General features: G+C 38.7%; 1 protein-coding gene across 5 annotated transcripts; it reads right to left on the bottom strand.

Moving 5' to 3' along the window:
• Positions 1-15,823, bottom strand: LOC103457732 (triadin). 5 transcript variants are annotated; one of them, XM_081602401.1, is made up of 7 exons: positions 15,207-15,823; positions 8,581-8,790; positions 6,166-6,207; positions 2,347-2,370; positions 2,006-2,053; positions 764-895; positions 1-178 (listed from the first exon to the last, which is right to left on the bottom strand). In XM_081602401.1, exons 2-7 carry the CDS (start codon positions 8,765-8,767, stop codon positions 156-158), a joined length of 456 nt encoding a protein of 151 aa, XP_081458527.1. In that variant the 5' UTR covers positions 8,768-8,790; positions 15,207-15,823; the 3' UTR covers positions 1-155. The 5 variants fall into 5 exon arrangements, with proteins under 5 accessions (XP_081458527.1, XP_017157544.1, XP_081458528.1 ...); XM_017302055.2 differs by having other exon boundaries at positions 734-895; positions 15,207-15,770; XM_081602402.1 differs by lacking the exon at positions 6,166-6,207 and having other exon boundaries at positions 734-895; positions 15,207-15,776.

The raw sequence follows: 15,823 nt of genomic DNA, 5'->3' as shown, positions 1-15,823 counted from the left end.
TTTTAAAGTAATATTCTTTTAATGATCAGATGACAGCTAAGGATAGACAGAGAATACAATTTATGATGCAATGATGTGTATGATTCTCCTCCGCCTCCTTCCAGTTCCTCCCCTTTTCTGGACGCTTATCGTTGCTCAGTCCCACCTCCTCTCCCTCAGAGTTCTTCTGAACCGAAAGCTGCAAAACAGTGAGAGAAAAACCATAAATAATGCATGTAATGAAATCCGTCCAGCGGTTTTAATTTTCACAAATATTGTTCTTTAAATGCAAATAAATAAAAGAATAAATAAATAAATACAACTAGGAATAGCTCAAAAGCTGAATGCATAAATTGACTATTACTCATGTTCTTTTTTTCTGTTTTGCTCGTTGGCCTTGAACATATCCACCTTTAAATAAAATTTTTCTTCTGCCTGTTATAATTAACCAGTAATTCTGCTACATGCAAGCAGTTAATTACTATAATTTTTTTTTGAAGAATTAAACCTGATAGTTTAATGTTAATCTTGAATCAGAATGTTTACAGAGTATTTTCTCTGTGTCATAATGAGCTATAACCTTTAAATTTATCTTCATTCCAACTCCAGACATGTAATTATGAGGGTGAAAATGTATGAGCATAATAAATTATCAGATGGGATGATAAAAAACAGACTATTAATTATTAGTAAATCTTATTGTTATTATAATTTTTTTTTTGGTGGTGAATTAGTGTGAGGGATGTTTTCTTACGTGTGAAGGTTTCATTAAGCTGATGAATACCTTCCTCTTCCTCATCAGGAGCTACCAAACTCGCTGCAAAGGACCATATCATCTCCAGCCAATCGTCGCTCTCCTGAGGCGTGATGTCACCGTGAACTCCAGCAGGGCTTGGCTTTAGTGAACGAAGCGCAGCTGAAATAAAATACAATTTAAGAGAAAGGGGTTGGATAATTTTGAATGACTGAAGGTGAACTTTGACCTTTAGCTAATTGTACAATGAGGGTACTTTTTTCTGAAGTGGATTTTTTTTAAAAGCCTTTGTGTGAACCTTATGTGTGATTCACATCGACTGGTGCTCATCAGCAACACAAAGTGAGTTTTCTAACAGGCAGCCTTTGCACAGTATGTTAACAATTCTTTTTTTTTTTTTACATCTGCTCATTTTTCCATCACCTCTATTCCTCATTACATTCAGGGACCTTTAAGACTTTTCAAACATCACTAGTTTGCAGCCAACTTTATGTCCAACTTCCTATCACAGTGCTACCAGTACCAATATCCTGTCCTGCGTTTGGATATTTTGTCACTCTTGGAAAAAATTCCCAGTTAAATGTGGGAGGATTTTGCATCTGTACCATCAGTTTTGGCCTTGCGGTGAAGAAGGAAGCACATTTGAGAGGGAAATTCTTCCCTATAGCGAGGCATAAATATAATGGGCCTCCTCTTTGACAGTAAAACACACTTTTTGCATTTGAGCTGCAGTTAGAAAATTTCACAACTTCCTTCAATCTCTAAGCAACCACCCAATTTGGAGTTGTGTGCACTTTGTGCTGCATACTGATTGTGCGTTTCAGGTGCTTTGTGAGACACTCTTTGGTTTCATCCAGTGCAGTGGTAGAGCAGGATGGAATATAAATCCCTTGACGCGCTACAAACCACCGTGCGTGTTGTGAAGTTGTAATCTTCTTGTCATGAGAACAGTCTACTTCTCCTCCTTAAAGTCCTTCTCTCCTTACGTTCTTGACGTATCCCAGCAGAGAACATCCATGTTTAATGTCACAGTGAAGGAAGGAATACTTAAGCATCCTCACAACTTAGTTCATGTTAAATTAAAATAATTTATTTGGATTTTTAAAAATATAATGATATATTCTGTAGACTCAACAATTTTTACGCCACAATGTGACTGGGATCGTGATAATTTTTTAATTTTTTTCAGTCAGATGTGTGAGATTGACTTGTACTCTGTAATGTTACATAAGTCGAGTGTGGCACTAACAAATGAAGCGTGTTTCACCTCACCTCGAGCCCTCAAGCCTCTCTTTGCGATGGCAGGAGGAGGAGGGAGCCCTGAGCGGGAGACACGAGTTAAAGACAATCAAAACAGCGGCCTGGTGTGGAGAGAGAAAGCAAGAAACAAGTAGGCAGAAAAAAGAGAGAGAAAATGTACAGAAACATACAATATGCACACAGCATGTTTTATCAAAATGAAAAATGAAAGTTTTTTTTTTTTTCGAGAGTTGGAAAACAATAAAAAGTCACACAAATCTTTTCAAACACACAATTGCTGATTGCATGCAGAATAATACCACGGCAAGAAAAAGCAACAACACACATGCCAAAAATAACGTAAAGCGTTTTACCTGGTCTTCTGTCTCTGACATTGTCTGTACAGATATAAGGCAATCTCTCACTGACATTTTCCATTACAGTTCAACAAGCAACCAAAAAAGAAAATCCAACCACAAAATGATTGGTACACATGATGAATGATGACACAGTCTTGTCTCATTTTAGTCTTCTGACATACTATGCTGCTTTGAACAAATATTTTATTGAAAAAAAACTGTCAATCAGAAAAACAATCGGTCTGTATAAAGGATAAAGGAAACCTATTAAACATTGGTGTAATCTGTCTTTTATTCTGAGCATGCAAGATTCTCTACTACTGTCAGAATCAGAAAACAAGATTAGAAAATGTGTTCAATAATTAGTATTTCACCAGTTTCAATCAAGAATTAGCATTTATAGGCAAATTGAACGTGCACAGCAAGAGATAAGCAAATGTCATGGGGAAAATGCTTCAAAAAACATAATTCAGGTTACATTTATGGTGTTGACTAAAGGTTTTAAATGTGTCACTCCAAATGATTTTAGAGTTGTTTTTTTTTAGATGTATCCAGATGACAGTAATTATATGATTTTCAGTTTTATTGGTTTAGGCTGGTCAGGAAATTTTTTTTTTTTTTTTCGAATCAGCAAGCACGATAAGCACCACCAAGTGGACACAAAGCAATCTAAGAAGCCACCTGAACAGAAACATGTTCATTAAGACTCTGAGAGAGTGAGAGAAAGCAAGACTTCAATCGGGGGGAAAAAAGCAGCGTATATGTCCAAATCCATGAGCCACCTGGACCTAGAAATACACAGTTTTCACTACAGCAAAAGAAAAAGGACAAATATTGATGCATTTTTACAGGGAGACTGTAATGTTCTCCCTCAGAGATAAATCAAACAGAAAATTTCTTCTCAATTTCTTTTTTCAGACAAACTTTGGATGGCATCAAACAAGGTAATATATATATTTATATTGTACTTATATTTTCTTAAAGAGTAATCTGAATCAGCTCTCATCAGTTGGTCAAAGTTTTTGAAAGGCCTTCTGTACTGCACTTGGTGCATTTTGTAATATTTCCAAATGCAACTGTGAGAATATGAATTGTTACCTGCGTTAATTTAAGAGGCTGCATAGCGTGTGGCTGTCAGCACAATTTCTCCAGAGCAACAGGTGTTCCTCGTTTAAATCTTCCCATGCAGAGTACTCTTCTCCTCATAACACCAGAATTTGATTGGCTCAATTTAATGTTTTCCTGTGTGTAACCAGTAGAAATGTTACGCCTAATGTATTTTCTAGGCTTGCTCCCTGGTAATGATAATATTAATAAAAAACAAAATCCAATTTGTGGTATGTGGAAGGTAAATCCTTTCAATAATTACAGTCAAAAGCATTATTTTTACGTGTGAAAATAAATTGTTGCATTATTTAAGGATGAAATGTTTCCTGCAGAAAATTACAGTTGTCATTAGTAACCATGGCTGGGTCCTAAAATGCTATAATCCGTAAGTTAAAGGCACGAATATTTTCCCACTTGGTGCTGATATGTAAAAATAACCGTTTTTAAGCCGCTGACAGCTTAAAAAGCTGTAATCATGTAGCATTTCTGCAGTGCAGTTCTTTTCCATCTTTCTCTCAGGGACTGGTGAATTGGCAGATTCATCACTTGTGTCTGCGTGTTGTGATAAGTGTCGCCTCCAAAGTGCTAAATGCATTGTTTTAATTATCTCCGTGGATCTCTTTAATTTTCCCTGTGGCAGATGGAAGTTGCTTTCTGCCTGTTTCTCTCTCGGTGTGGGGGAGCTGCAAAGGCTAATGGAGCCTCATAAACAACTGATTAATGCTCTAACATTTCTTTGATTGGCACTCAACCCACAGGCAGAAAGTCCTAAAGTGGACAGACTTTCCGTTTGATAATTACCTTTTCTATGATATCATTTGATCTCCGTTGCTTCCTTAAAGCGTGGGCACTTTCCTCTATTATCTTTTGAAATCTATTTCATTTCGCTTTGAAGTCGATTTCCTCTGCGTTTTTTTCTCTCTCTTTTATTCTTCCTGCTCTGCGAAACCTCTTTCAGATTTTTGAAGTTTGCCAAGAATCTTGAGATCAGTGAAGTATCAACAAAAGAAAAGAAAAATTCTACATTTTGCTCCGGCAGCTAAAAACTGCAAGCAAACCAGAAGACAATGGAAATAAATGAAAACAACTGGTTCAAAAAAGGCATACGATATTAATTACGACATAATTCAGTCTGTCCGTTTCCTCTAAATTACTTTCTTTTTGACGTAGTTTGTCAGTTTGTGTTTTTATCTTCTCCATCTGCTGCTTTTATGCTCAAATACATTTTATTAATCTCTTTATTATTTATTTATCTTATTTTTTTGCATTAATCGGGACCAGCTATTGACACCTTTACCCACGCCTGAAGGTTTCAGATAAGGATTAAGGTTCGGTATAAGCAGATTTACGTTCATGCCTCATTTTGCATGAGGCTCCAACAATTTTTCTGCAATTCATTCATTCATCTTAGCTTTCGTATGAAGACGTCTCTCTATGTTGTCATATGTGCCCAATGATGTTTTTACTGCCATGTTTTTTGTGTTTTTATTTTGCAAACAGGGGGCTGCACAGTGGCGCAGTTGGTAGAGCTGTTGCCCTGCAGTAAGAAGGTTCTGGGTTCGATTCCCAGCCCCAGTCTTTCTGCATGGAGTTTGCATGTTCTTCCTGTGTGTGCATGTGTTTTCTCCAGGTACTCCAGGTACTCCAGTTTCCTCCCACAGTCCAAAAAACATGACTGTCAGGTTAACTGGCTTATCCAAATTCCCCCTAGGTGTGAGTGTGTGTGCATGGTTGTTTGTCCTGTGTGTCTCTGTGTTGCCCTGCTGGCAACCTGTCCAGGGTGACCCCGCCCCTCGCCCGGAACATTAGCTGGAGAGGCACCAGCAACCCTCCCGACCTCACCAAGGGACAAGGGTGTAAAGAAAATGGGTGGATGGATTTTGCAAACAGAGGCCAGGTTATTGTAAAAGTATCACAGCACTTGCAAATATTTGCCTCAAAAATAAAGGACAGGAAACAACACTGCTTATTTGACCTAAAATGTTAATGAGCAAGGCACTGTGACAAATGATAACTTGATTATACAATTAATATTTTTTTAAAAAGTGCTCTATAAATAAACTTTACTTACTTATGCTATTATAAAAAACATATTCAATATACTTTATGGAACTGTAGCGTATCTATTTTTTTCCCATCTGCTTCAGAAAATTGATCAGTCAGCATCTTTAATCAATAACATAAGCAAATCAGGGACATGCCCGGCACTGTCTATAGTTGACTTTACTAGACCTTTGTGTTATTATTATTTTTTTACTTTTAAAGCTAGTCTTCTAACTTTAGAGTTTATAGAAAAACAGAGGAACTCCTCCTCCTCTCAAGGATGTAATCCAGGGTAAATAAATACTTCACACTGAGCTTGGAAAACGTTTAAGTTGAAACATGTTCGTAAGATGTAGTATCCAACTATTCAAATGAATTTTAGGTCCTTTTTTTACAAATATTTTGCTGATTTCATCTACATTTCTGCAATGCACGATTTTCAGAGGGTTTGTGGTTGACAAACCCTCTGAAAGGAGGAAGTTAAGGCAAAGTAACATAAAACATCTCACAGTGTAAAAAAAAAAAAGTCTCCAACTTACCGTGAATCAGAGCTGTTTTTTTTTTTTTTTTACAGTGCAGAAGGAGATCACTGCATCCGACTTTTAAACTTTTGCATCCATGCACGCATGCGGCACTCTGCGGGCAGTTAGTGCAGTCAAAACTGTGGCTTAGTTGTTGGTTTACCAGGTGATAAACACACGGGGTCGTCACAGTATGACGTGTAGTCTTGGTGTGATGGGATGGCATGAGGATGAGGAGGGAGTGATTGGGTGGAGGGTCGAAGAAAGAGGAAAGTGAAGACAAGAGTTAAAGATGGGTTTGTTGAATGTGCGGGACAGGAGCATCCTTCCACTGAAGGATTGTCCAGGTACATGAACAGGTGCAGTGGTGGGACGGAGAAATCTATGCAGCAGAAGATTCGCCGCATCCTTACTAGAATCGAGGGGATTCTAGTAAGGATGCTCTTTAAATACTATATGCAGCAATTTTTTTTCTTTTTGGGGCGGAGGGAAGAAAAAAACCATAGATTGTTGTTGCCATAGGAACATAGATCAGCTAGATAACTTCGCAAAGCTTATTAATATTTTGCAAATACTTGGGAGATAGACTGCAGGGAACATCGTGGAGATAAAAACACAGACAGAACACTTTGTATCATTAATGTGTTTTTTTTTTTTTTTTTTACAAATGAAAAGGGAAAACTAAAGTGCGCCGTGATTACTGATAAAACGTAGTATGGCTATATGGTGGTAAAGTGCAATAAAGGAGTGCGGCCGTGTATTTTTCAAAACGTTAATGTTATCGTGTTTCTAATTAAAACAGCCTCATTGTGTATCATCTTCTGATGTTTAGCACCCCTGAGGCATTATAAATATAGCCAGAAGGATCCACTGACTGTGTAAAAATAGCCACACTGTGGGTTTTCACATAAATTCATATGCACAATTTTTTGGTGAAAAATTGTCTGGACTGAATAAGAAATTTCTCATCATGAATAGCAAACTACAGTTAAGTGACATAAAGCAAAAAAAATATAAAAATAAATTACTGACCTATCTACATATAAGTGCCTTTGAGCATGATCTTAAAGTGGTGCTTAAAGTGTCTTTTTAACAATTTAAAGTCCTTTATAAACTTATTAACCTCTTCAACTTGTTCACATTATGGAAGCTCACAATCACAGACACCATTATATGGATTTTATGTCATGGCCAAACGCAAAAGTTGCACACAATTATGAAATGGAAGGCAAATTCAGAGCCCTGTAGTGAATTATTTCTAGATCGGATTCATGCTACACCTATACAGCCAAAACATTTTGAGGTTATCTCTCTGCGAGCTTTGCACATCTAGAGACCGAGGAGTTTTGCCCATTTTTAATTTGTTAAATAGTTCAAACCTATTCGGTTTCATTAGAGAGCGTCTGTAAAGATTCTTTTTCAAATATTGCTGCAGAAATCTGAGACATCTTCACTAAAACTCTGACCTGCCATTTTTCTCCAATGTAAAAATATATATATATTATTTTCCTTCCCGTCACAACTACGGACTGCTTTGTCTTGGTCAATCACATAAAAATCCAACAAAATGTGCAATTATGGAAAAGGGCGGTTTATTTATTTGATTTTTTACTCGTCAGTGGAGCCTCATCATGGAGCCAATGGGCGGACGATCTCATAAGAAAAGAGGACGTAAAAAGAAGAGATGCTAATTGTTACATTCGCTTCAATCTTTCACCAACATAGCTGCAAGCTCGATGAAATTCATTTACCCATTATCTCCTGGCAATGAAGTAATTAAAGCGTGATCACAGAAAACCAAATGTGATCACTCGGTACAATTAAGTTGTAAAATGAAGACAAGATAAAAAAAATAAAAAAAACACTCCTAGTTTCTGCACCAGAAAATTGTGTCGACTGTGTTATTAAACAAATCGCATTACTTTAAGCTCTTTGCCCTAATCGTAAAGTGTGGTTATGGTTTTAAAACACGTCTTAGCAGCGGGTGGTACCCTTTGAATCACTTCTACAAGTGTGTGTGAGTCAGCTTTTTAAAAGGGGTGGGGTGTGGAAAGAGCTACTGCGCTGCTGTGTTAATTGCAAAAAAGAAGAAGCTAATTAAAGCTAACGTGGAGCTGAAGGTGTGAGTGAGAGGGGGGAAAAAAACCCTGGGAAAAAAGGGTCATTTTCAAAGTATCTCCTTGAAATGAGGGGGGAGGGCACGCCTTTCATTCTGCTGCTTTAACCAGCTACAGGTGAAGCAGTGCGGACGTTACAGTTGATGAGTTTAATAAAAATAGGAGGGTGAAAATGACGACGGTCGCGACAGCACGTCCACTTTTGAAGTCGTCTTCAAAAATGTCTCACGGGTTTATCGGTGAAGAATGAATGTATGACTGCAATGCAAAAAAGATAATAAAAAAAAAAATACATCGAGGGTGAGAAGATGAAAGTTGTCATTAGGCCCAAAAAAAAGAAAAATCTTAAAACCACATTATAATCCCATTTAGATGGCATTATAACAATTATTAAAAAAAGAATTGGAACATAAAGCTTCTCGTATGAGATTCCTGGGTGTTTGAAAATAGGTAATTGTTACCTGCTAGGGTCTTATAGTCAAGCAGATCGAACAGCACGATGGCCACACCGGACCATGTGAGGACCAGGGCCACAACCAGCAGCCAGGCCATGGGCGAACTGAAGGTTAAAACAACGTCGTCCAAAAACGTCCTCTGATTGGACCGGGACGGCGGGCCAGCCTCTCCACCGCTGGTCTGACCGCTCATCGTTGAAGGAAGTTGGAGACAAACTGAGGACAACCCCCCCCACAAAAAAGTCATTTTACACAAAGTCATAATGTTTATATACAGCTGAAACCAGATATTAAGGCGATGATGTCAGCAACACCTGAGTTAAATTAGGAATCAAAGGTCCTTTAGTTTGATGATCACCCAAAACGATCAGAAAAAAAAAAACATATTTTGGTATTGCTGAATCATAAGCAGACTGTATCATGTAGCGCTGGAGTCGTCCCACACAATAAATTCACGTCGGCGAAGCCAAAACTGTGCAACTTCAGTCTGTGCAAACTGAAATATATGATTAACAAGCCAACGTGCAGGAGGTGTTTATTCACGCAGATGATGGTGACTCATTACAATATGTTCGGTTTATCCACGCAAGTGCGCGCGATATGAGGAGGCACAATGAATCAGAGTGAGGAAAAAATAATGAGAGAGGAGACAGATTACATCAACAGCGCGAGATGAATTACTTCTCCAAAGAAACTTCTCATCATCCTGCGGCAGAGGGGACGGGCTCTGATAACACGATTTACGTGCAGCAAGTGTCGAGCTGCTTCACTTCATTTGTTTTTCTGTTTCCTTGTTTGACTCCCATAGTGTACATCCGTCGTTACAAGGAGATAATTACTTTTTTGTCACACGCGCGAGGGCTTCTGTCTGGAGGTCCAGCTGAAGTGTCCATTATACCTGTCTCATTTTGGAGAATCAGGAGACGATTCTGTGTGAGCGGAGAAAACGTTCCTGAGGATAGACGTACATTAACGGAAAGTTCAAGCCAATTTATGCCTGCAGTCTGAGTCTGACTGGGCAAATGAGTCAAATTAGCATATTCTGTAGCTTCCACCTTTGATTGCAAAGAAAAGATTAGCTTAGCTGCTCTTACTACGATGAGTTCACGCACAAGAAAGATGATAAAAACACTGTTCTGGTGACATCTAGCAGAAAATTCTCTATGTAATACATAATTATTGAGAGATAATAGCCAGTGATGCATTTCCTAAATTTCCCCCTCAATAAGGGTTTTCTCTTCTCTATTCTTTTTCAAGAGCCGCTCAATAATAAGCACATTACACAAGAAAAAAAAATGAAAAAAATAATAATAATAATAAAAAAAAATTAAAAAAAAATTGAAATATTTTTTTCTTTTCTGCTGACCAAAGTTAACATATACTATATATATATACATCTCAGTAAAATGTCAGTAAATATATATATATAAATATATAAATATATATATATATATATATATATATATATATATATATATATATATATATATATATATATATATATATTAAAAATTCCCTTCTCACCCTCCGCGGGTGGTCTGTTTCATCCTCTGAGCTCGGGTCCTCTACCAGAGGCCTGGGAGCTTGAGGGTTCTGCGCAGTATCTTGGCTGTGCCTAGAACTGCACATTTCTGGACTGAGATGTCTGATGTTGTTCCTGGGATCTGTTTGAGCCACTGCTCCAGTTTGGGGGTGACTGCCCCGAGGGCCCCGATGACCACAGGCACCACTGTGGTCTTCACCTTCCAGGTCTTTTCCAGTTCCTCCCTGAGGCCCTGGTATTTCTCCAATTTCTCATGCTCCTTTTTCCTGATGTTGTAGTCACTTGGTATTGCTACATCCACCACAACGGCTTTCCTCTGTTCTTTATCCACCACCACAATGTCCGGTTGGTTCGCCATTACGATCTTGTCTGTCTGGATCTGGAAGTCCCACAGGATCTTAGCTCGGTCTTTCTCCACCACTTTTGGGGGTATTCCCCACTTTGATCTCGGGGCTTCCAGTCCATATTCTGCACAGATGTTCCTGTACACTATGCCCGCCACTTGGTTATGTCGTTCCATGTAAGCTTTCCCTGCCAGCATCTTGCACCCTGCTGTTATGTGCTGGACTGTCTCAGGGGCCTCCTTGCACAACCTACACCTTGGGTCTTGTCTGGTGTGGTAGATCTGAGCCTCTATTGCTCTGGTGTTTAGGGCCTGTTCCTGGGCGGTCAGGATGAGTGCCTCTGTGCTGTCCTTGAGTCCAGCTTTCTCCAGCCATTGGTAGGTTTTCCTGACATCAGCCACTTCAGTTATTTGTCGGTGGTACATCCCATGTAGGGGCTTGTCCTCCCATGATGATACTTCCAGCACCTTGTCTTCTGTTCCCCATTGCCTGAGACATTCGCTGAGCACATCGTCCGTTGAGGCTTTGTCCTTGATGTATTTATGGATCTTGGATGTTTCATCCTGGACAGTGGCTCTCACACTCACTAGTCCTCTGCCTCCTTCCTTACGGCTTGTGTACAGTCTCAGTGTGCTGGATTTGGGGTGGAATCCTCCATGCATGGTTAGTAGCTTCCTAGTCTTAACATCCGTGGCCTTCATCTCTTCCATTGGCCAGCTAATTATTCAGCAGGGTATCTGATTAGGCATAGCTGTTTATGGCACGGATCTTGTTCTTGCCATTGAGCTGGCTTCTCAGAACTTGCCTTATTCATTGGAGGTATTTGGCTGTGGCTCCTTTCCTTGTGACCTCATTGAGGTTGCCATTTGCTTGTGGTATTCCCAGGTACTTGTAGCTGTGCTCTAGGTCCGCTATTGTTCCTTCTGGGAGTGAGACCCCTTCTGTGTGGGCGACCTTCCCTCTCTTTGTAACCATCCGACCACACTTCTCTAGTCCGAATGACATCCCAATGTCAGTGCTGTATATATATATATATATATATGTTAACTTTGGTCAGCAGAAAAGAAAAAAATATTTCAATTTTTTTTTTCTTTCCCTTCCCCCTGGGCATTATTTCTGCGATGTGGTCGACTCTAATGATTACCTCTTGGAAACTCTTTAGTTTTTACTGACATTTGGTGAACTTTTCTTTTAGAAATCATGTTTGGGTGGGAAGTTTAGTTGGGGTTTTCTGTTTTTCTTTTCACATCTTTTTTTTCCCCCTCTGTTTTGTGGCCAAACAGGGAGCTCAGAAATAGAAATTTAGTTTTTTTATTCAGATAGGACTTGATTTCGTTTTCAAGCCAGAAGGAGTTCTTTCCTTTGTTGTTTTGGCCTTGGGGATCTTGACGTTTTCTTCTTTATTTGCATTTCCCTTCTGTTTGTAAAGCTTCGAGCCAGTACTAAAATAAATAACTGAGATGCTAAGTTGAGTTTTTTTTTTTTTAAGTTATTGGCTTCACTTATGTTACCCTGGACTCTATCTATAGGTTGTAAGTTAAATGGGGGCTCATTTGAGGTATTTTTGTTGAACAAGGCAAGATTGAGTTTTGGGTTTGTTTCATTATCTTTAATGAAAACTGTGCTGGATAAGTAGCTGCTAACAGATTGTGACTTGCTTTCTGAAGCATTTTGATCCGGTCTGACTTTATTCCTCAGGAATGAAATTCTGCTGTATAGGAATCACCATAGATCAGACAAAGAGGATGCAGCAGCTGAAAGGGGATTCAACCTTATAGATCTGTGCCAGAATGACTCTAAAGTTCAACAAAACACGATCCGCACCCAGGTGACTGCAGAGGCTGGAGCAAATCCTTGATAGTATTGAGGTTTTTATTTGATTGGTTTCCTCACCTGTCTTTGCCTCATAAACATTTTTTATTCTACAGTTACTCCCTTAATTAGTTATGCCATTCTTGGATCATGTTCACTGCTTGAAATCAGACTTATACATTTCATGGATACATTTATAGTTACAGCCTACTTCCATGCCCTTTTTTGCCAAAGTATCTCACTCGTGGCTCACTGGTTCTCCCACAGTCATACAGAACACAAGTTAAATACCACTAAAGATCAAATGTCAACACACACACACACACACACACACACACACACAAGAAAAAAAGGATGAAAGCACAAACACTTGTATTTTCAGCTCATTAGCAATTCTTAGCAACACTCTGCCACGTATATTAATGTTCTGTGCGATAAAGGAAGCTGTTTGGTTGAGCGCGCTATTCTAAGTGATTTGGTTTTGTAGCAGAGTCTGGCCAGTAGTTTTAAGATATATCTGTTGCTAACAATGTGGAGAACTGATGTGCTTTGATTTTGCGGTTGACCTTTCCATTGCTCCATTCATTTAACGAACTGCTAAATCAATTTAGCGTAGCTTCACTCCCACACGCTGATGTACATTTCTGCATGCGTCTGAACGAAGAGGGCCAAACACTGGTGTGTAAAAAAACCCCAAAAAAACACTGAGATGAGAAAGATATTGCTGAAAGTAACTGTGGATGTGATCAAAAGATCTCCATCGATCAAAGGAAGCGCTGACCCGTTGAGCATTATTACCAATGATTGAAGTGTCATCAACGTGTCTCGCAGCAGACTGGACACAATGCTGCATTGTGCGAGTCTCCTCGCGCGCGATGTATCATTTTTTTTCCCTTTTCGGATCAAAATCCATGCCAAAGTCTGCAGCTATTTTCTCTTTCAAATGCGTCTGTCCTCTTCGCAAATGACCCGGCCCACCTGTTGTTTCTGCTACATGCTGGGCTGATCTTCACACACGCTCATGGACACCAACTGTTGTTGCCTTGCTCGCGCCACGGGAAGGAACAGAATTAGAACAATGTGGGTGCAGTCTAGTTTCTGGCATTTGAGGGCAAATGAAAGGCAAGAGAAACTCTTGACAATGCGACTGACTGGGCAACGTGAGAGTGTGTAGAGCAAAATCCACACACTATCTGTTCCTCTTTTAAAGAAGTAAAAAAAAAAGTGTCTTGGAATAATAAACTTGTTGTTCGCCGTTGCAGCTTAGTCACCTAAAAATGCAAAACAAATTATAATTTGAGTGAATTTATTCATTATTCATACATTCAGTAATTATTTTGTTGTTCCTCTACAAAATCACCTGTGCTGGCATCCCTAACAATCCTTACAAAACAGGTGCAAGTGAGGTTATTTTACTTTTTTTTTCCTTTTAGAAGGACCTCTGATTTTCTCAGAGTACATGATTGTGATGACTGCTAAATAAATCTATTCCATTTAAAGATCAGATTTTTTTTTAATCTGTAGTTTTTTTTAGTTCTGAAGGAGAACAGGGGAATCATTATCATCTTTGCACAGAACCTGTGTGCAATGATCACTACAGCCTGCTAACACAGCCTTTTCTCCTGTGACACATAAAGCCGTTAAAGGAAGAGTGCACATATACTCCTAACATTGTACAGCAGATGCAGTCAATATTCACAAATAATTAAAGATGCCGTTTTGAAACTACATTTTAAAATCACTTAATGTTGCAGGGAGATAAGTTAAAAAGGAAAAGAAGACAATAAAAAAACAGTTGATTAATGATTTAACATCAAAGTAGGATATTTATATGAAAAACTGTAATTTCCAGCCTGGATTTCACAGTCCCCTGTGAATACCAAGACACTTCCAAGAGATCTCAAGTTGCTTAAAGGAAAGAGGAGGAAATGTGCTACATAGATATCTACTGTTTGAAGTTCTTTAGAAATACGAAATACTTTGAACTCCTCAAGCTGTAGAAATAGAACATGTTGTTTCCATTTTTTTTTTATGGGGTCATGAGCTAAAAGAGTTGGAAAGCACTGGCTGTGAAGAAGCAAAACAGAATAAAAGCTGAATATGGTCCGGTATTGAATTATAGAAATGGGTGAAATTTATCAGAGACTGTCATCACCTCAGTGAAAAAGAAGACTGACAGAAAAATCCAGCGATAAAAGGATCCGAAATGTGAGTCAGCGCCCGTCTGACTTGAAATTTCATCTCAGAGAAGTCAGTGCATTTTAATCTATCTTCCTTTCTACTGTCACCAGTACACAAAACGCCAAACTCTGGCTTTGAACGTTTTTTTTCACGATGTGTATTTATCAAAATCAAAATAGCAGTAAATGAAATAGGGGAAGGTAGAGGCAGAGGACTGAACAATCCAAATGGAGCAGATAAAAAACAAATAAGCTTGGTAATCAGGTCAAGAGTCATACACAAGTTAGTGTTAGCTAACTCCAGGTCTGTTAGCTTTTCTTCACTACTAAATTAAATATTAGTATGTATTCAAATTATCCTAATCTAATATTGTAAACATAAAAACAGAAGAAATGTTTGAGTGGGCAAACACTTGTTTAAAGCATTATAGTAGTGTAAATAAATACATTTTTTATGAAATTAAAAGAAACTACATCTATTTCATTATGATTTTAATATAAAATACTTAATGACAAGTGATAGATGAGAAAAGTGTAGAAGTATTTTTGTGGTCATATTCTTGAAGCCCTGAGAAAAGGTCAAACTTGACTCATAACACTTTGTGAAAACAATAACATTCGGATTTTCCTTCATGCATACTTTAAAACAAAATTATTGCACAGAATAACTTAGAATGGCATCAAGCTTCACACATATCAATGTGATTACAGCAAATATCAGGCAGGGCCTAAATCATTTTATAAGTATCTTACCTTTTGAGTTTGACGAACGTTCGCAGACAACTTTTGGTCCTCGGAAATCCCGGAAAAGGCTGCGTTGCCAGGGAAACCAGCATGTAACTCCTTCCTAAAATCCCTTTTCTGTCTCACTTGATTGAAAGAAAGGCAACGTTCAAATCCGGCAGCAATGAGCCCGCAACAGTTGTGCTGAGCTGGATCACAGCAGGTCTAATAATACACCGAAAAGGCCCCTCAGCAGGAGGAAATGAAAGATCCCTTAAAATAATGTTGCTTTACTCCCCCCGTTGTGGTGCGCATCTCTTGACTCTTGCGGCTTATATCCAAGAAATCAAGTCAACGGTTCAGAAATTTAATGGAATCCCGAGGACAGGCAGAAGTTTGGGACGAGTAGAAAGGAGCAGAAAGAGGGAGATGAACCCTCTGAGAGGCACCCCGCCCCTCTGAGGGTCCAAAATAGAGGTAGAGAGAAAACGAGACAGGAGAGGAGCAGGGCTGATAAGGAAAACAGTCTAGTTTATTAGCTTCAAATCCTATTAAAGCAATTAGTTTACATCTTGAATTCATTTATTTTATTCATGTAACTGCATGTTTTACATAATTTAGCAACATCACTCTTTTAACTGTCTTTT

The sequence above is a fragment of the Poecilia reticulata genome, chromosome 21 (assembly GCF_904066995.2).
Source record: "Poecilia reticulata chromosome 21, P_reticulata-male-v2, whole genome shotgun sequence".
NCBI classification, from domain to species: Eukaryota; Metazoa; Chordata; class Actinopteri; order Cyprinodontiformes; family Poeciliidae; genus Poecilia; species Poecilia reticulata.
Note: the sequence above shows the minus strand (reverse complement) of the source record. Positions and strands in the feature narration are given on the sequence as shown.